At 33.9% G+C, this 22,433-nt stretch overlaps 1 protein-coding gene across 1 annotated transcript; it reads left to right on the top strand.

Moving 5' to 3' along the window:
- The first annotated feature begins 2,658 nt into the window (after positions 1 to 2,658).
- On the top strand, positions 2,659 to 21,503 carry LOC144447561 (uncharacterized). The gene is made up of 9 exons (XM_078137622.1): positions 2,659 to 2,749; positions 8,087 to 8,230; positions 11,983 to 12,338; positions 13,445 to 13,683; positions 14,310 to 15,016; positions 15,062 to 15,691; positions 18,637 to 18,771; positions 19,116 to 19,296; positions 19,771 to 21,503. The coding sequence occupies exons 1-9, from the start codon at positions 2,660 to 2,662 to the stop codon at positions 19,962 to 19,964; spliced, it is 2,676 nt and encodes an 891-aa protein (XP_077993748.1). The 5' UTR covers position 2,659; the 3' UTR covers positions 19,965 to 21,503.
- Positions 21,504 to 22,433: the final 930 nt, after the last annotated feature.

The raw sequence follows: 22,433 nt of genomic DNA, 5'->3' as shown, positions 1-22,433 counted from the left end.
CTCGTACCTGAATTTACATAGGAATTGGTGAAATTTCTTTGTGAGTTTGGTAGAAATATGTTTCCCATTATTTTTGATTAAAAATACTTTTATGACTTTTTTCTTCTTTTCACATATTTTCGTTCTTTTGAAATAAATATTTTGTATTACATATATAATGAAAGTGTTGTAGTTTGCTGTTTTTAAGAATGTATATCTCTATGCTACTCTACTGGTATATATGAGAATGAAATTATTTTCAAAAATGTGTTTTTTGATTCTTTTTCACATAGATTTATATATCCTATCGTACAAAAATAAATTCAAGTGACTCAAATTTCTTGTAAACCCCCTTTAATTTTAACTCACTTCCCCCCCCCCCCCTTCGTTTTCTACAAATTATGACCTTCAGAATGTTAGAGGTTTTTCATGAATTTATTACAACAGGTTCTGAAATTATGGTTTCTTTTTACTGAACTATATCAATGATTATTACCCTTGGCATCCTCCCCGGGACGGACGGAGCTATACTGCCACAAAAGTGAAATTTTTTTTAAGCTTTCATTCATCTTCAAATCCCTGGGCACACATACAATCTATTGCAGCCTCTGTAAGTGCATCAGATTTAAGCATTGCCATAACAATGTCCATCCTACCAGGTCCCCAATTGTATAACCAGGTTGACTGGGGCACTAATGTTTCAAATTTTGTCTGACAAATTAAGCCGTTGAGAAAGTAACAGGCACCTTGAAGATTCCTAGCTGGTCACTGAAATCATTTGACCATCATGACTCTAATGTAGTACTTGAGAGCAGAGCTTGAGAGTGAAAGAGTTCTGCTTACTGTAGGTGATGAGCACAGTTTCAGTGAATACTGCAGTGAACAAAGGTTTGTTTTTCAATATAAAAATTGAAAAATAACATTCCAAAAAAAAATCCTCAAGTACTGCATTGAGCACATCTTAATATTTAGAGTGTTGACATTCAATTGTGTATCTGGGGTCTAGTGTTTAAGCACCTCAAAAACTTGTTTTAGAAAAGCAATCACTTTCAATAGGAGGAAGAAACGTGCAAGTAGTAATTCCTAGTAGAGAGATTCTTGTTTGTAGTGTTGTCTTTCTCTTGTGGTTTTGGTGGAATTTTTTCTTTATTTATAATAATTTCCCATCATTTCTTATTGTTATCAAATAGCACTATTAAATAGTTCTTCTGAAGGCAAGAGTTAAATGTAATATTTTATTTTGGAATATACAGAAATCTTAAAATGTGTCATTTGTTTTGGTTCAGCTCCAGTAATAAAATGTACTTCAGTTCTAGTGAAAGTTCTTTATCCAATATGAATACAGACACAAAACCCATTTTTAGATCATTTCCTGTTATTTCTTTCCAGTCTTTACTTGGCATGACAGAAGGAAATAAAATGATGTTGGGTTATGTAACTATTTCCCTGGACTGCCATTATTAGTAACAAAGAATAAAGATGAAGCCAACTAGCAGATCATCTTGCTAGTGCAAATAGTGTATTTGGCCTTGCAGAACTATTTTAGTTTATAACATTTCAACTTTGGCTTTACAGGAAGTGAATTTTACCTAAAGTTTCAATCGCAATACAACATAATAGAGGGATTGGAAAAAACACATGGATATCCATATTTCAGCGCACAGTCACTTGTGGGCTAATATTCAATTCAAGGAGGATCATAATACAAAATAATTGGCATTTATTGGGTATCTGAATTTTCATAAAATATCATCGTTAAAAATTATATCATTTTTAAATGCAAACAGTGGTGATGTCACATTTTTAATATTCGTAAATACTGCCATTATGTTGTATTATAGAATAGAATATTAGCCCACAAGTGACTGATTCAGCCGAACTAACCAAGATTTGTATAATGGCCATGAAGCAAGACACATATCTCCATGTACATGTCATGTATGTGAGCACACTTTCAAAAATCGTCTTTTGATGTTTGCTCCTAAGGATTGTTGTGGAATTTTCCTTGAAAAATTACAATTAAATTTTAAAAAATGTTTGACAAGGTAATGTATACTATTTAATATATAAATGTCAAAGAAAGTCAACATGTTGAAGACCGCAGTCAAAACATGAACGGAGCAATTTTGACAACTATTTTGAGTGACTGTATGCATTTTACCATATTCAAGACACCCTCGACGTTCTCTGTATTATTACCCTTGATAAAAGTATTGTCACAGTTGTATGAAGGCTTTGAATTAAATCCCTTTACAAACCCAGTAGACATGTACTAATTCAATCGTACAGTAGCATGTTGCAACACACGTACACGTACATATGTTGCATTGCTAATACATTATGTGTATTATGGATACGCGTTGACGTCAAACGTAGCTACCGGCTAAAAATATCTACCAATCATAAAACAGCTTACAAAAATCGTCGCCAAACAGCTGATTTGCCGTATTAAATGTTAATAATTGATAAAATTAAACGTTTTCTGATCATGAGCTCGCATCTAGTTTGTAGCATGTAATACAATTGTTTTTATTCCAAAATAAGGCAAAATTAATGTAAACATTCACGAAACAGAATACTTCGCTGTGAGTGAAAATATACGTATTTGTTGCATAAGATTTCCGGTGGGAGTGTGTATGGAACAGCGCACTGACATAGTGAAAATGCTGCCTGTTCCGTGATGGAGCTCCACCATGAAGGGAGAAGGAAACCTCCCAAAAATCGCCATCCTCAGTTTTCGAAATCTGTTTACAAACATATCGATGGGCAGGTATGTTACTACTTCTTTCGTGTGCGAATTTATTGCTCGTTCTAACAATACTTTGTCTTGAAATTCTGCAAAAATGTGGGTACGTGGTAGCGGTATGTTGTTACATACAGCGATCGATGCATTGTAGGTAGGTCGTTCGCTCTCGGTCGTCTAGATATTTAACCGCGAAAAATTCTCTAGAACTGAATACTTTTGTCATACACACGTATTTTTTGCCAGTGTATTTGATTAAGATGTATATTTTTATTGTCAATATGTAGATATTTTGTAACAATGACAATCGGGTTGCAATTTTCGATAACTTTTCACAAGGCTTTTTGTTTTCACTCGGCATACGATGGGATTTTAAATGGCGGTCGCTGTGTACGTACGTACGAAGAGGGGCAACAAAAAGGTGAATATCTGAAACGCACCGAAATCTTGTATGAAAATAATGTCAGATAAGATTCAAACTAATCACCTTAGTAAGCAGGTAAATTATTTCGGAAAATTAAAATAAAAAATTTGATCATATATTTTTGCAATGGGTGTAAGTTGTAACCTGTTCGGCCTAAAAATCTCTGGGCACCTGTTGGGATTTGCGTGAAACAACAAATCCCTTTGCAATTACATGAATTCATACAGATATAGCTTCTTTCATTCTCGTGGTGATATTAAATTCAACCTCATTTTAATCTCTAAAATAACCTGTTAGTGTGACATTTCATAAGTACGTACATGTATCTGATTTTTTATTTTAAATGTTGTGACCGAAATATTTTAATCGGATATTATTAAGTAAACATGTTTTAGTTAGGGCAAAGGGAGGTAAATTATTTAAGGTGAGAGTGTGGAAGATTTATGTCACATAAGCAAGATACATTTTTGTTTATTCCGGTAAAGATTACTGTAAGCGAGATCACTGGTCACTGTGACAATTTTTTTCAGTATGCGATGTTTACTTATATTTTTCCATTCGTGTTGTGTCATGAGCAGACGGCCTCGGTGCTTTTAGGGCTTCCCTAGTCGCTACTATTGTTGGAGATCACTCAGGTCGTCAAACATTTTCCCTGTAACAGCTGTTTGAAATTACTTGTTCATTTAGTCGTAGCATAGAGGGTAACGTGCTGTATACGTAAAAGATCACACCGAGTCGTGTTGCAGTGACAGGCGCGTTTCAGCTGACAGGTCACAGCATGTACACCGCCGCTAATCAATGACAAATAAAATGCAGTCGTATTTCCGACTCGCTGTAAGTCACCATGGTTACGAACGAAACCAGTCAAATTCAGCCTCTGATAGTTTTAGAAAATTGGATCATCTAGGATCATGGTGTGAAGGAATGGCAGGCGGACGCAAAAGTATGGTAAAAAAGATTGCTTGCTTCAAAGAATGAATGGAGGCGTTGAAATAATGCTTGTACACACATTGACCTGTGGATGAGGCAGTCTGCTTGGTGGTTGAGATCAGTCTTACCATTTCACATGTTTCAAGGATATAGTAGTAATACACTAGTAAAGTACTTGGCTTCAAGCCAGGGTACACTGGTTTGAGTAGAATACATCATATAGAATGAACTTGGCTGCAAATTGGACCAAAACAACCCACAATAAAACAAAGAACTGTTTGTATATAACTTAAATCCTCAAAATACTGTTCTTAATATGATATAAATTATGTGAAATCATACTGACATGCAATGATGTACTCCATTATTGAATTGATTTGACCTTCATGCCAACAAAAAATTACAGTTGGTTTAACAGTCATGATTTTACTTGTCTTACTTATTTTCCTACAATGTATGTGATATAACTGTACTAGTAAACATACATACATATTCCGTAACTTTCAACCAAAATTTTAGTTTCAAAATAGTGGACTTGTATGAGTATATCAACAATTCTAACAAATGCCACTAGAGTGTAGTTGAATATTGATATAGAGTAACACTGGTGCTTATTATTACTCTGTAGCCATAGATTTGTTCTTGTCTGACAAAAACACAATAAAAAAAATATTGATTCGTATTTCTATCAACCAATGGTCATGTGTATGGTTATCAGTTTAATTAATTATGTTTTTAACATACTGAGGTAGCATTGATAAGTATAGTCACAAATAAATTCCAATACATGTCTAATTTGCCTACAGTTGTTATTGTGTGTAACATTTGTTCTTCATTACAATACATGAAAATCACTGTAGTGAAATCTGGCTGTTCATGAGGTAAAGTGAACAGTTTATATGTGGACAAAGTAGTGAAAGTGTCATCACTATTCTTTGTTTGGCTGATAAACAATCACAGATTAACAAGTATGCTAATGAGAACATTGAATAGACACGCCACCAAAGGTGACCTGTTGTGTAGTCAGGGGGGTCACATGTGCCTGTCGACAAATAATCCAACATGTTTCAAACATGTTGAGACAAAATCTTTTCACCACCGTTAGCAACAGATTTCAGTTTGAGATTTGGCGGAAATGTTAAAGGGTTGTCATTTGGTCTGTGGTTGAGGAAAAGTGAGGAAGGCTATCTTTTTCTGCTGAAAGTATGATCTTTAAGCCGCTTGCTAGTGTTAAGGTGGGTAAACAAATATCAACAATAGTGTATCCTAGAAGATTTTATGTGTCAGATTTGTATTTTTGCTTTCAGTTCTAGATCTTTCAAATACATGTTTATACACATACCAATCATGGCAGGGCAGTCGATTTCTCCATGTCATTTGTACCACAGTAGCATACTGGACTTTTGTATTTTGTTAGTGACCATTATAAATTGTATTCAGAAGTTCATACCATTTATTCATTGTACCAAACCTTGTGTTAAAGAATTTATTTACAATGTCCATGATATGAAATGAACAGTCTTTTATCAAGTTCACAATTATACATGGCAGTGAGTACATGATACAACTTATCAAATGTATGGAGGCGAGAGACAAGTTTGTTTGTTGGCCATGACCCAAATGTCAGTTTCACCTGTTGAAGTGCCTACTCGTCAATATTCAGCCTCATAATTAGATAGGGTACTGAACTTGACGACTGTGTCAATACTATTAGTGCAGATATTCTATCGTTGTACAATTTTGATTTGTTTTGTTAAATGAAGTTGTCACATAATCATGATCAGTTAGTTGTATAACTTAAAAGTTGTGTAAGTTGTAAATTTAAACCACCTGTTGATTTACTAATGGCCATGATGCTCATTCATTTTAACTATGTAAGCATGCCACCTAAGCCTATTCAGTAGTATACAGTTACTACTATTCATTAGATTTGCTTCTACAGAGTAAATTTGAAGGTTTGAATAATATTTGTAGTGTCATTGAACATGAGAAGGAGACACCCTATATTCATTCTTGATTAACATGTATTTAGTTTTGTACATACATTTTCATAAAAACATGTACTGACATGGGGGGACATATGTTAATCACAAAGGTTTTCTCAGTGACTTCTGGTTTATAATCATGTTTTGAGGAATTTAAATTACCCTTTTGCTCCTATTTATCTGTACTGGGAAATTAAAGAGAAACTTTACAATCAGCCCAAAAGACAATTGCTATGACTCGATGAGTAACAGCTGCTAACAATACCCCTTTTTCAGACCCACCCAAAGTAATTTATATTTGGAAATTAATCTATTCACATATTCTGCTCAAGTTTTCTGTTTGATTCTACTCAATATTATTTGTTTAAGGGTGGACATTAATGTCAGATTGTGTTCAGTTTATGTCACACCCAAAAGTAAAGTATTAATTTAACAGATTACAAATTATTTCATGTTTTACTTTGTCAGTGACAATGTTAGCCTCATTAAGCACAGTAATTGTTTCATTCAGTGAATTTTGTTCATTCAATACAGTATAATCATTCTACAAATGAGGCCAAATTCCCTTTAGTGGCATTGTGCAGCCAACAGCTTGTGAAAATTAAATTTATGAGTCAAACTATAGAAAATGTAAAAGTTATACATGGTAAAACATTGCGATACAAACTGTATATACTCATACTGTGTGATTCTTCTCTCACAAGCTTCTGCCAGCAATGGGTACTAACCATGTGGGTCACATTTCCCCAATCAATGAATTTGTCAACTTGTCAGTATTTTATGTATCATTTATTTATTTCTATTTGAAAAAAAATCTAAGAACTGCCGTTTTAAGAAAGTTTATGTTCAGTGTGCCATTACCATAGCTGCAATAATTGTAGCGCTTGTTGTGATTTTTAGGGTTTTTCTTATCTTTTGTGGGGTTTTTTCGTTCCGATGTGTACTGGAAGCAAACACTACAATTCCTGTTATGTTAACACAAATAGATCGAGATCACGTTGAAAACGTGAGCGAGATGTCAGCATACTACCTGTTTCAAAATGCTGCATGCATTGCTACGTTTTGCCAATTTTGATGGGATTGGGGTACCTCTGAACATTTCTTGGGTCTTGAAGGCTCCATAATTATTGTTGGAGTTAGGAAATGTCAGATTTTTTGGCAGGTAAGATGTAACTTAGCAGAAAAATCCACCCAACTTTGCGATTCAGATCTGAATGGCTTCCACCTATTTGCATTAATGTTACAGGAATTGCAGCGTTTGCTTCCAGTTAAACATTGGAACGGAAAAAAAGCACTACGTCTACAATTATTGCAGCTACCTTTACCAGTGCTATATTTCCTGGCATACATATTTCTTTCAGACTTACTTTACATCTCCTGTTTCATGTTTTACATAAGCCTCTGTTTACTTGTTATCCAAAGAGCCAAAATGATTTGTCTAATAAGAATGTCTGACATGTCAGACTTATTAACCCAGCATACTAGTATATCATGTATCACTGAAAGAACGCAACTGCTGTCAGAATCTCATCATGTACTGATGTATTATTAGTTTAGTAGTTGTCATTTATCTAACATCAATATCCTGTTCATTGTGGAAGGTTTGAAAAGAAAGAGGAAAAAGTAATCATTTCAAATGTAGAGTAGTGATCATATCTTGGAAAGGGTAAGGGTTTATACAGGAACATCATTGCATTATTTGTCATATCTCCAAGTACAATAAGCATAGGTAATTTGATAACAATTTGTAACTGTCAGTATTTCCGGTACTAGTGATACAGATACTTGTATATGAAAGTACATTTCTATTCTGTATTGTCGTTTGGGTTTTAAACTAAATGTATGTTGTGAAAAAAAATATCTTAAAACTTTCTTATTGACATTCACAGAAATGAACAGGTCAATAGTTTATCAGGCATTTTGATTTAAAATGACCTGTCATGTATGGTTATACTAACACTATTTTACATATGGCATATGATACCTCTAGAATATCTCTCTGAATCTGTTTGTCATTTGTTTCAGGAATCAACTGTAAATCCTGGGACCAAGTATTATAATGCAGACTACAATGGTTTGAGTAAAGATGATGTGACGACGGCAGCCAGCATGGTGAACAATCATATGTACTTAGAGGATAACAAAGGCTTTACTTTTATGAATGGAGAGGTAAGGGCTACATTGCTTGCCAGTTTGTTATTCTCAGCATTAATGTTGTAGGTCAGTTTATAAATTACAACATAGTAGCCATCCATAAAATCTCTTCATTTATAACTTCCCAATTTTACGTGTTAATGTCCTACTTCACAAAAGTATTACCAATATTACAGGCTCACTTTGTGAGGGAAGTAAGCTTACAAGTTATAACAGCCTTGAAATGCTTTCAAAGAAGAGGAACTGTCTTTCACCTATCATACACACTGTAATTGTGATACTTTTCAAAGAGAGAGAATAGGAAAGGTCACAGCACCTTGTCCAAGCACACATGATTTTACATCCCTCGCAGTATACTCTAATAGCATGTCCATACATATTCTGTGTTTACCGTCAATGGTTTCTTCCACTTTAGAGAAGGTATCCACCCAAAGAGTAATCCACAATTGAATCATGATAAAGTACTGAGTGGGTGGGCACTGTTTTTTTTTAAAAAGTTGACCAGAGGATAAAAGAAACTAGGTTGATGTTTGATGTGAGTCACATTGTTTTGTAGGTGGAGTTAGTCTGTTGTCATAGTTGGTGCACTTCCTATAGTTTGACACTTAATTTAATGACATTGAGATAGCATTGAATGAAAAAATTTATTAAAGTTAATAGAAAACGTAACAAGTGAGAATGTTAGTGTTGTGGGAATACTTACTTAGCTTGGCAACTACATGGCAGAGTATTGACCAAAATAGAAATCGTCATGGTGGTGTCACAGTTACTGCAGCAATTCAGTAAAACATAAATGGCAATGCACCTTTCAGAATATACTATGCTAGAGATATTTGGCTGTATTTTCATTGTCGAATTTGAATGACACTTTTAGTAAGAACCGACAAATAACAAGTCACAATCTCTGTCCTAAAAGTAAATATGTTCTGAAATCTTGTTGATATCACACTATTCATATATGATGATACACAATGTTTTCATAACTATGTTTTTTGTCTCAAAATGTATTTCACTGAGTGTCGAAAAATAGAAATTCTTGATAGGGTAAAATTAGGTTAAGTGCATTTTCTCATCAAGAAAACAGGTGAAATGAAATGAGGCGTCAACAGTTAGATAACTTTCTGTACAGAAGTTTGAAAACAGTTGTAAAATTGAGAGAGGAGATTGAGAGAATACAGTTTAATTTAAAATATCAAGAATTTTGTGTTCATTAGTTCAGAATAATGTCGCCGGTGTCGCTGGTTTTATCTCACTTACTATAACATCCTGTTTTATTTGACTGAAAACAGATTATTGTGGTGCATGCTACTGGTCTTGAAATAGCAATGATTTTACATTTATAATTTATTTAACAAAAATACTTCCCTTTTTTCATGAATACAGTAGATTAAATTATTATTTATGTATGACATTTAGTTAAGAATAACAATTAAGTTGACCTCACAAATTTACTTCCACAAGGAAAGATGAATATTGGTTTAGACAGGGCCTTATTATAATGGCATAAAATACATCTCCTAATCAAGTTTTCCTTTTAGTTCATCAAAAGAAAAATTTACAATCTGAATTTTATATTGATTAGAAAATTGATGGAATGAATTATTTATAAATGACCTCACAAATTTACTTGATGAAACGTGGTTTCATCTTAAATATTATGGTATAGCATACATCTTTTAATTTAGTCATGTTTTCCTTTATTTATGTAAATCAAAGATAAAACTATCAGCTAATATACTCTCTTGACAGTTTGATACATTGATTACTGAAATTCTTTTTGACACACTCTGTAAAAAATCCTTGATAAGTGCCATGCAATATTTCATTTGCAGATTAAATTTATACACTGTCTCTTTTCTTTAAAAAAAAAAACCATGAAATATCACCCCCTCCCCTGACTTCCTTGTACATGTCATATATACGTATTTAATCCCAAATCAACAGAAATATACCCAAATATACAAAAGAACCAATTTTATGTGGCTTTTAATGCTCAAAATCTGTTTCACTGAAGATGCAGCACCCTATAGTATTACGCTACATGGTAGCCAGTAATGTATACGGTGCCATGATATATATCAAATGTATGGTAGGATTGCCTTACATGTATAACCAATAATAAGACACTACTTCTTGAATGATAAAAATAGTGCTTATCAGTGTACTAATGAATAAATTATATTTTCTTTGGTATAGATAGGAAAGTAATATTCCACTGACTTTAAATCGTAAATGTAAACTCTATAGCATTCTTCAAGTGAAAATCCATCTGTGTTGGTAAACCATAGTATTGAATTTAAATTTTGTTCCAAACACAACTGAACATTTTACCTGAAATTACATGCTCAGAAGGTCATGTGTACTGAATAGTGGGTCAATCTGTTGACAAAGTATGCAGTTGAAAATTTCAGGTAAAAATTTTCAAACTTGTGTTTGAACATATTAAGCTAAATTCAATTCTACATCGTTTTTGTATGTTTTGTTACTGAAATCTCTCATAAATCATTTAGAATGGTTAAGTATAAGATATTCTTTCAACCATGTCATTGTGAGTATAAAACCAACCTCATCATAGCAGTCAATGTATATTTAAGATATAGAAAAGGTAAACAGGAATGACAATGTCAGTACCGAGGATGAATGACCTCAGGTCATCTTTTGAATTAATGTGCTTCTTTCTGTTATATATCTGATTACATGTGTAATTGGAACGTATTCACTAATCAAAATGTATCCCTAGAGGTCATTTAAATCATGGAATTTATCAGTTGAACTCTTCTATGTGCCATAAATTGTTATCCATCAAAGGGAAGCATTTTTTTACAATCTTTCTCATCCTGAAAACACTGTCATTGTACGATAATATAGAGAATATAATTTATGTAAAAAGATATAATGACATATAAATACATACAACACACATTAAAATCAATAACTCTACATCCTCAGAATTACTATTCCAGCTTTGTTTGTTTCATAAATATACTAAGTCAATATTTATCAATTTGATATATTGTAATTACTACACTGTGCTACTGTTACACTTTTCTATTTAGTCCCAAAAGGTTTTATCCATTCTAAAGCATTGAATGTTTTACATGTAAAAATTGACCTGAAAGAAACTCAGGTCAGTGTTATATTAAAATTAAAAGTGATCTCCTCACATTTACTCATAACACAACGATTTGTAGCAGGAAACATATTGTTAGTCTTCATCTACTGTGATATATAATAGGATTACAGACTAACTGAAATAACCGTTATGAACAATATTGAAATGTTGTGCACGTATAGTTTGAAATGTAGTTATTTCTAGACTGGTTTCACTGTATCACAGAATATTGTGAATATATTTAGCATTATTGTCATGGTTACTGTGGGTAAAATAAAGCCAGTATTCTCTATCATTTTCCACCAAAAGAAACTTTACATGCGTGCAAAACTATCACCATTTTACCATGTTGTTCCTTTTCAGTTATTAATATGTAAAACCTTTAGCAAAAACACTGTTTTTACTCAAAACAAAGCTTTTTATACAAAGCCTTTATATATACTGGTACCCTGGGATTGTACATTGTATACTTTGAGAGCCAGCAAATAAAAATGCTGTCATTTACAGATAACGTGCATTCACATGTAAACCAAGAAACTGGCAATGCTAGATATTTCAGGTTCTGTGACAAATAAAATCAGTTAATTCTATTTACTTTCTCCTCCATGATCCCAGTGGATTTAATTAAGTAACATTCTTTTAATCTCTCCTTCAGATGCAAAATTTCATGGAAAATGCATTTGTTAACATTGATCCGGAAACAATGCAATTGATGCAGCAAACCTTGAACAATAAAGAGCTGAACAACCCAGCCAACTTTTACACACCTTGGTCAACAACTACGGATAGTCAACAACAACAACAACAACAACAGCAGCAGCAACAGCCACAGCCACCAAACAGTATCCATGACGATATTCATTTTCAATTTTCGGATCGCTCTCATCACAGTGATAACCCATTAGACAGATCGGGGGCATTAGATGACCTTGTTAACCAAATAGTTGATGAAGATAGCTTTGATAAAGGAGATGGTCAACCATACACTCCAGATTCAGCATTCTATGAAAAGTAAGTCATTGTATACTTAAAGACCCTGGTTTCAATCCCAGGTTCTTGTATTTGTATTATGTTCTCAGTAGACATCAGGATTACATGGGATCATTCTTTTGTTGTGGACCAACTTTGTCTATAGTTCTGCCAGACAAATGTGGTTTTTTCTCATCCAAATCCAAACTTGGCCATTAATCGACTGAAAATTATTTATGATTATCAGTGTGCCCTCTAATGATATCCAAATTTTGTTGTTGTGAGTCAAAATGACATTTCTTGTGAATCACCACACAGTAAGAGATAGGGAACACAAAAGTTTGGTGCGTCACTAGAAAATGTGTGCATCAGTGGCACATCAAAAAGGCAAAGCAGGCACACTGATGATTATGATTCAGTCTTTCAGATTTTAATTCTTTTAATGAATATGAATATTGTAGAAATGTGTATTATTTGAATTTATGGAAATTATGCATACTAAGTATCATTCATAAAATCAATAATGTGCTCGGTTTATATGATATAATTCTGTTACAAATTATCGTGGTCAATAGTATTTGAAACTAAGAAATATATTATGGAAATAAACTATGCTAGACTATTGTTTGACTGTAATTTTAATTTTCATAAACCAGTGGGTTATTTATTATGTGACTTCATGATGGAAATACCAGTTCTAATCAAAAAGGCACCGGAAATAATAACATAGAGAAGAAAGTTTTTGTAAAAATATTGAAAAGAAGTCATTTCATTTTTAGGGTTTGAAATATTGAAATATTGTAGCATATGCCTTCACATATGGTCAACCATATGGATTTCCCTGCGATAGAATTATAGTAAGCTGTGCTCTGTGTTGTTGATTTTGTGCATCTCGTTTCGACAGTATTTTCAATCTCCTTTTTAAAGATTTTTCAATTTCATCAGATAATATTCAACTTTAACATAATAGGCATACAAAACTGTTTCAACATTTAACTTGTTGATCCGATAACAAAATAAGTTAGGTATGGATTATGTATAGCTTGAAGCAATCTGCCTTAAATCTATTCCATTGCATATGGTATGCAGGATTTTGCGATATGAACACTGTTTTTCCCATTTCAGTACAATTTTCTCTTTTGTTGCAGCAGCTCCCCAACATTTACCTTTCAAAGTCAGATTTGGTCGACTGGTAGTGAAGATTTATCACCCTCCCCAACATCTGACAAGCCCCCATCGTTGCCATTTAATGTAGATGTTACTGAACCCTATAGGAATGGATCAACACAATCTCAACAACTGCCACCAACTAATAATCAACGTCCTGCTACACTCCATACAAAGAGTAAAACACAACAGCTAACAGAAGAGAGGCTGCAATATCACAGTATGTATTGTTATTTAGTCCAGTCCTATGAAACGTGTATTATTAGAAATGATAAATCAACAGTACTGGGTGATATCTTTTCTCACTTCGTAGAATAACATTGATTCATCAAATGACAAATTTTACCTTTTATTTGAAGTTGCTGTGAATGCGTGTATTTCGGCTTAACTTATGAAGTTAGCTCAGCCAAAACTGTAGCCAACATTTCTTTCTGCCAAAATAAAATGTAGCCAAGATACATAAAAAATAGCTTGCATTTAAGATTTGTGTTTGCCTATAACAATAAATATGTTCAAAGTACACTCCAAATGTCAAATATGTAAATAAGGTTGTAATAACAGTAAACAAGCTAAAAACATGTCATCTTTATTGAAATCATAATAATTATTAGCTCATTGCTTTACCAAGTGAAAGTGTACAGATAACACATATTGATGTGTTTTAGCATAAAATTGATAGTCATGCAATTGATAATAATATAATTTATAAATTGATAGTGATAATAAAAAATTTTGAGGGAATATCTCATGACTGAATTATTGATATTGTATGACAAAATAACCCAGAGTATTTCATTCTGTTTATTTTCTGACAAATAACCCAAAGTATTTCATTCTACTTTTCAGACCACCTACAACAACAAAACAAAACAGACAGACCCGTCAGCAATGGCTTCAACCACCAACCAGTGTCCAATAACTCAAGTACAAAGTTTGGAGGTTTTACCTCACACAGTCAGATGGCGGAGGAGTCATTTAGTTTGATGAAGAACAACAATAACAACACAAATCACCAGTTTCAGAAGTATGATGGTAAACATCAGGGATACTCAAAGCCTCAAGTTGGAAAGTGGAATGATAGAGAAAGTGAAAGTGGTAGGAAAATGAATGGTACCTGGTTCCAAGGAGAGGAGTCTTATTTTAGTATGATGAGTGCACAAAATGCAACCTCTCAGAAGAATACAGACCCCCAGCATACCTCTGGTAGACAACACAGACCACAGAATTATATGCAACCTATCAGCGTAATCACATCTGAAAATGGTGTCAATGCCTCATCATGGTCAAGTCCAAGTACACCCAATTCACTTTCTGATGCAATGTATACTCAACAACAAGACAAAACAAATCACAGCTATGGTATCAACTCAGACTTTCAGAATCACCATGACTTTCATGGCACCAACTACCGACAACCAGGGTATGTACAGAACACACTGAGCAAAGGATCACAAAATCATGTGAATAAAGTCCCATCACCATTGCCAACACCAATGAATAATTTTGATCCAAAGTTGATGGCAGCATTGCAGAAGAAAAATAAGTTCACCAGTGTCATGAATGAGCAAACCAAACCACACCAGCACCACCAGCAGCAGCAACAACAACAACAACAACAACAACAACAACAACAACAACAACAACAACAACAGCAGAAAGGTTCCATGAAACAATACATGAATCACCAACCAATGGACGAAATGGCCAAGTCACAACAGTACCCGGAAGAAATGGGCAGATACTCTGACCAATATGGGAATCAAAGAAACCATGCCACTGAAAACCACTATCAAGACAGACACCATGATAACGGTAGCCAAGAATACCTAACTGCAGATTATCCTCCTGTCCATCCACACCCTATGCCACCACAGTACTTACACCCTGATGGTAAATATCCACCACACTACCCTCCACCACACCATATGATGCACCCCCATCATGAGATGCCACATGGTATGGAGTATGATTATTACTATGGAGCCTATAATCATGGCAGACACCCAGGTTTCTATGGAATGCAACCAGAAATGTACCCTCATGAGATGTGTCCTCCTGATATGTTTTATGACATGTATCATCATCCAGGTATGCCTTTCTATGGATTTCCACCACCATTCGGACCATTCCGCATGCCACGAAATCGCAGTGGTCCTTCCAACGAGCTGCATTTCCGTCTGGAGGAATGTTATGACCAATTCCGATTTGTTGAAAAAGAGAGAAAGAAGGTGAGTGAAAAAATTCATAGATATGTAATTTTGTGGTCAATGATCTAAACATGAATTTTGAATGCCAAATTATATATTTATACTACATAATTTTTAGATCCAGGAGTCAGGACCTTGTTTCAAACTGTAAATTCAATATTTACAATCAATGATTAGTTATTGATAGATAAATGTTGTGTAAGTAGTAACTCAGTTACAGTGGATTCATTACAATAGTGGAAACAAATGTTTATGTATGCATAGTTATCATGAAAGTACTGTAGAGATTAGTATTCAATTTGACATACCACCTACACACTTCCTTGTGACACTCCAAAATGTGGTGTTCCCTTATACTCCGATGTGAAGATTTTCAAGAAAACCCACTGTGTATATTATTTTTTAGCTCCGCTGTCAGCGAAAGCTGAAAGCGTAGCTTTAGGTATAGGTGGGTATTGAGGTATAGAGAGTAGAGTGAATCATAGGTGTCCGTCAAACTTTTATATTTTTACTATCTACTCCGGAAGTGACAGTCGGAATTCTTCGATATTTGGTGTGCATGTTCCCTGGGGGGAGGCTATTCAGATTTGTTCATGCCAAGTTGATCTGTGCCATTTTCAATTTTTTATGATTTTTTTTCATAAAATGTCATTTTCATCAACTCCTTGAAAACCTCTTATTAGATTGCTTTGATATCTGGCGTGTTGATGCGCAGGGGGTAGCTTACTCAGATTTGTTAATTTCAAGTCAGCACATCCTCATTTTTATTTTTTATGATTTTTTTTTTGTAATTTGAAAAAAAAATGAATATGTTAATGAGCATAATGACCGACGCCATATTGGAAATCAGTCGACGAGACTTTAAGTAAACTGCCACTTTTCAAAAGACACTATTGACGTCAAACAAGCAATGTAATATGTGCTATAGTCATAATTCTACGCATTGGGCGCCCAAATGACAAGCGTTTGTTCGAAACAGGGTTGTAAACTTCAAATCAGTCCGCAACATCCTCATTTGCATACTCTATCCTGATTCGACCAGAAGCTGAAGGTGACCTCATTTGACCGAGCGATTTTCCACAGCAAGTATCTTGAGTATCAACACAGGACGTTCTTGGTACTCACTAAAATCACACTTCAGACCCACTATAAAAGTGTGATGTTTTCAGATAACATGTAACTTGTGGTTAATTCTATATTGTCGTGCAATTTGGAATGACAGTGAACCAGAATTCAGACAACTTGCGTAAGGAAGGGCATGCCAGACATGCGGTTGAAGTTATGGCCGACAGTTCACATGTAAAGTTAAACGACATGAACGTGTCTTGCCTTTCCAAAATGCAAATATTTGGCAAGTAAAAATAATTAAAATAATTACAACTTTAATTTGGCTTCAGACTTTGCATTATGTTTTGCGTATCTTTCCCCGTTTTACATGTAAATCCGAAAAGGTTCTCTCTCATCATGTCATCAGTGTCAGTGATCATACCGCGCGGGGCTGCTTTGAGTACGAGCGAAGTGAGGCATGTTGAGGTATTTTGTTGAGAATTATAAATATTGCGAAATGTCAAGTACACGGTTTAAATACAATGGAATGATGAAAAAAATGGCAGAGTCTGCTGACAGGCGCCGGTCACAAGAAACACTGTGAATTAAAATATCAGACGATGTATGTATTAATCGCCGACAATCCACCCGTATGCACGAGGGACTAACCCGGAAGCAAGTCGTTGTCAGCCATACGTTACAGTGGTAACATCGTCCGAGAAATCGCTGCGTTCAGAGTGTCATTATTCACAGAATTGTTGTTTTCGAGTGAAAACCCGTCTTGAATTGTATAACTCTAACAAATGAAGACATGTCAAGTTATATTTTGAAAGTTGTATCGCTAGTTTGAGACGATTTTCTCACGTACTATAGTACTATCGAGGCTTACTTGGAAGTAGTAGGACCTTACTCCAGTTCATCGGGAAGTTTAGCCAGTCCGATAATTCTTTCTGGTTTAGTTTACAACACTTTTGATCAATCACGCAGATTTTGTTGTTGTGATGAAAAGAAATAAAAAAAAGATCATTTCAACCATTTCGTTGTGTTTTCTTTGTGAAAGGTAACCGAACATGAACGAGTGTTACCACTGTAACGTATGGCTGAGAATGACTCTCTTCCGGGTACTTGAGATTGTCGCCGTACGGAAACTAAGATGGCGATTAATACATTTCTTCCCTATATATATCTACCACAACTAGTACAAGTTGAATGTTGTTGACTTTGTAAATTTGTTAGAAAATTGAAATTCAAATTGCCTCAAAATTATTTTAGATCCCTAGTTTATTTCATTCATCATTAAAATTTTCCAGGGTTACAGCTGTAAGACACTGGAATTATTTATAGCCAACCTCAAAATCCTCTTTTTTTCTTTTTCTTGTGTGCATTTCCCAGTCATTTTTTTCTGAGATTTTGTGCAATTTTTCATAACAGTAGATTTTTGTTATAAAATGGTGACTATGGTATAAAAGTACAATACATTACCAACTTCTGTGTAAAATGTGTTTTATAGTGAGACATCATATGAAACCACTAACCACTTTATTGCATCGCTAAAACAAAACTGCATAGTGAAGACCTGAACCACTTCTACATGTCACCAAAATAAAAAATTAAATTAAAAAAACAAACAGCGGAGCTATTCTGACCGATAGGTCGCTTGTACCTACAACAAAGAATGTGTGTTGTAGTAGCGAGCACACTATAGAGATATGGAGTATGAAGTATTACCAGTATTGCCATAATATTTTTGAATCTGTTGCCAGGTTTGTTTTAATTAATCCTCTTTCTCCCAAGGGGTATTTATTTGTACACAAGTAAATACTAGTTTGGAAAAAGAGGATTAATGGTGCTGCCTGTCACATATGCTGAATTTATGAAAACAATATAATTGATTTTATTTGTATTTTCTGGCTATTCAGACGGAAGCAGACCTAGCTAGAATGAACCCTGGGAAGCGGCTAACTAGTTCCAATAATACACCAATACCACGCTTGCCATCCAATCCATCTAGAGTTGATAGACTGATTGTGGATATGCTGCGTGAGCATAGTAGGGTAAGTTAATTGACACCTCCTTTTTTTATTCTAGATTCAAGACTTATCAAGAGAGTATCTTTATCTATCATGTGAAAGTTTTAATTATAGCAAACTGGTACAGTGGAATATTGATAATCTAAACACTGATCGCTTGTCATTTCAAAGTGCCCATTGATGACATGTTCAACATTCTCATGGTACAACATCTTTTTCTGTCGATATGTATTAAATTGTATAAAAATGTGTTATATTTCATCCCAGATCCTCTAAATGATTATCATATTTGATATGAACTATATTTCTGAATGTAATAATTATCATGACCCTCAGTAACTTTATTAATTTTTTTTTCTTTTTTGCAGGTCATTACTCTGACTAACAAAATCAGTTGGCTTATCAAAGATAATTTGCATGCAAACATTGGTGTATCAATGGACAAATGGCTAGAAGGTATACGTAAAGTACAAGCTAGACGTAAAGAAGAGATTGTCAACGCTACCAACAGACACCGACATGGTGGTGCCAAATATCAGGAAGACAGAGGTATGTACATTCAGTTCTAGTTAAGTTTCTCCAATTAGGGCGTAGAAATTGTTTTCTTTTCACCAATGAGTTTACTCTCCAGGTGCCTCGTATTCCTCATAAACAAGTATCTTTTGTTTCCTTTGTTTGATTGATTGAATTTCACCTTGAAGATGAATAGTAAGATTAGAGTTGTTATGCTATGTGTGAAAAATATCTTACAGTGGTTATGTTTGTTTGACCTTATGGCTTACGTAAGCTTAGTAATTGGTTAGTACTATTTATCAGTTTTTCGAATGATTGAGTCTTGAAATAGTCGTTATGATTGAAATCCCTCCCAGATGAAGTTATAAACTACTTTGTTTCGGATCATTCTAGTGAAACTTAGAATTTCATAAAGGTAAAACAGAACATCAATTTCAGAAATGTGAGACTCGATCTGGTTCATTAAACATCACTGCAGTGTTTAATAGTTATTCAAATATTCGTTAACAGATGTACTGGCTTTAGCTGCAAGCATTCAAGAATTAACTGGCCACACTCGTAAAGCTCGCACTGCTTTATGGTGTAGTCTCCAGATGTCCAAGACACCTCACTTCAAAGTATTAGAGGACCAAACAGAAGAGAGTAAAGTTGAAGAAGCTCCAAAAACTCAGGTTGAAGAGACGAAACCAGAAGTTGAGAATTAATCGGTGATTATGGCTGCTGTTGTTGTTGTCCCATATATGGTCACAACGTTAACAAAGAAAAGAATAGTTTTAAAATTAAAGTTACTATATATTTCAATCCAGTTTTATCAGATATCATTAGCATTCCACTATAAAGTTCGTCTATTCAATTGTGGCATTTTTTCAATGAATTGTGATGGCTAAAATATTTGTTTTTCAACCATGTGTTGGCTACTTTACTTACATGGACAGTAGCAGTTTCAAAATTTTTCTAGCTACGTAGTCTATTTAGGGTTAATTATGTACAGGGTATTTTAATACTCAATATTTGTGTACTTCCAGTATTTCACTTAGGAAGACAAAAGGAAAAATGGTGGAATTTATAGAAAGTTGAAATTTAAAAAAATTATTGAGAATGCAAAATGTTTTATGTAAAGATAAATAGAGTACTTAAAAAGATAGTCTACCAGTTTTATGTGGTAAAAGCATTCCAAGATGTCTATATTTGCTGCAGGAATAAAATGGAGAGATAGTTAGTAGAGCTGTAATTGTAGTAAGTTTATGATACTTACCATAGTGTTTTGATAGATTAGGACATATAATAATTTTTGCCACTTGTGAGTGGTTGCCAATAAATTTACCTCATGCATAGGCTGACTCTACATATAGTAAACACAATAACAATAATATCTGCACAGAAAGGGCATGATCACTGATTCTTGAATTTCCTTAATGGCACTCAAATCATTGCCAGTTCAAAATAAATTGTGGCGTAGACAAAAGTGACATTTTAAAGATAAGACGCGTAAAGGCTATTCACGGACGTGAAATGAAATGCACAGCAATGCAACTGTTAGAGTTCAACTTTTCAATCATAATCTTCATGTTTGATGTTAAATATTTCAAAAAATCAGTTACTAAGAAGTGTGTTCAGTTTCAAGATTTAAAAGAGAATGTATAATTAGGGCTGAGGAGAGTGTGAGTAATTAATTCAAATATTGGATTAATGTTTTTCAAATTTCTCATTTGGATATAATTCAGTGATCATGCCCTTTGATATACAGAATAACTGTTGAGCCAGTCAGATTTAAAACAGGCAATAGACAAAAGGCGATTTACAGATATGCCAGTAAAGAAATGGCTCCGAGAAAGTTTAAGTCTCTCATTATACTTAATATAGGATTTGCACAGAGAAAGTAAATCTCTTGTGATACTTAATCTTGCAATGGTTCAGAGAAAGTGTTTAAATCTCTCATTATACTTAATCGAGAAATGGCTCAGAGAAAGTTAAAATCTCTCGTCAAACTCATACATGGATTAGAAACAGGAATAACTATCACCTTGATCATGAAATACCACTCGTTTTCTGAAGTTAAAAAAAGTTGAGGCAATCTTCCCAGTGTCTGTCATATTAACTGCATATCAGGGAATAAATGAGTACATAAGTAGCAAGCTTATACTTCAGTCCATACCTTTAGACTTTACCTAACTTCCCTAAGTATTTTTAGTTAAATGTCAAACAGCCAGTAGTAGTGTGTTAGTTAGTGAGCAATAACTTTGCAAGCGTTACCTAAATTATTATAAATTATTTTCAATTTTAAGTAAAACACTGTAGAGTATGACACCTTGTTTGTTTATTTTCCCCTATTTAGGGTACTTTATCTCTAGTTCTATTTATCAGCTAAGCAGCTAATTAATTATTTTTCTAACTCTAAGTTCTGTGTTTGTCTTTTAAAAAAAGAGTGCTGACACTTTAATAATGAAAATGCACTTATGTGCCATATTGACTCAGAGATTGTTCGTAAATTATGATAAATTTTAGTGCTTATGTTTAACTAACATAAAATATGCATTGCGTTATTTTGAACATTTTTACTAATATTTTTTGAAGAGGGGATTCACACATTTAAGGCTTCATATTTGTACAAATTGGTCTGGTTTCTTAGTTTTTAAATAGTTATAAGAAAATCACTATTTTGTCTTTTTTAGTGTAAACTTTGATAGATGAAAAGTATGATATTCAAGCATCTTGGATTGACACAGGGATATATTTTCCATTCCTTATTATACTAGCAATTTGTAACTTTCTTACTAATATGCAGTTTTCAGGTCTTTCTACAGTTTTAGGTGCTTTAAGCTTGCCTTTAGCCAAACCGTGTAACGGAGAGCAGCACATTATACAATAATAAAACTATATGCAGTCTTTTATATTTCTATATACACTTGGCAGCTGGGAGCAAAGGTTTACACAAAACACACACAAAATCATGTTTCATTGGTACAGTTTGCTTGAAAACGATGTTTTCTGACCGAACTTTTTAGTGTTTCAATTTTCCAAAATTGATTTTAATGTGTGTTTAAAGGTAGAGTTACTTGTCTATCTATGAAAGAGATATGACTTTAAAAGTAATATTGTAGAGGTATAAATATTAGTTAGTAGGAACTTGGTTCTAAGAGTCTGCACAGTAGAAGTACACAAATATGATGTAC

This window comes from Glandiceps talaboti, chromosome 16, assembly GCF_964340395.1.
Source record: "Glandiceps talaboti chromosome 16, keGlaTala1.1, whole genome shotgun sequence".
Taxonomy (NCBI): domain Eukaryota; kingdom Metazoa; phylum Hemichordata; class Enteropneusta; family Spengelidae; genus Glandiceps; species Glandiceps talaboti.
The sequence above is the reverse complement of the archived record's forward strand: the minus strand, read 5'-3'. Positions and strand labels throughout refer to the sequence as shown.

What these genes read in the sequence shown, in the direction of transcription:
- LOC144447561 (XM_078137622.1), top strand. Translation starts at nt 2,660, where the DNA reads ATGGAGCTCCACCATGAAGGGAGAAGGAAACCTCCCAAAAATCGCCAT. An exon ending in ACAAACATATCGATGGGCAG is followed by an intron (nt 2,750 to 8,086) that starts GTATGTTACTAC and finishes CATTTGTTTCAG; the next exon opens with GAATCAACTGTAAATCCTGG. An exon ending in CAAATATCAGGAAGACAGAG is followed by an intron (nt 19,297 to 19,770) that starts GTATGTACATTC and finishes ATTCGTTAACAG; the next exon opens with ATGTACTGGCTTTAGCTGCA.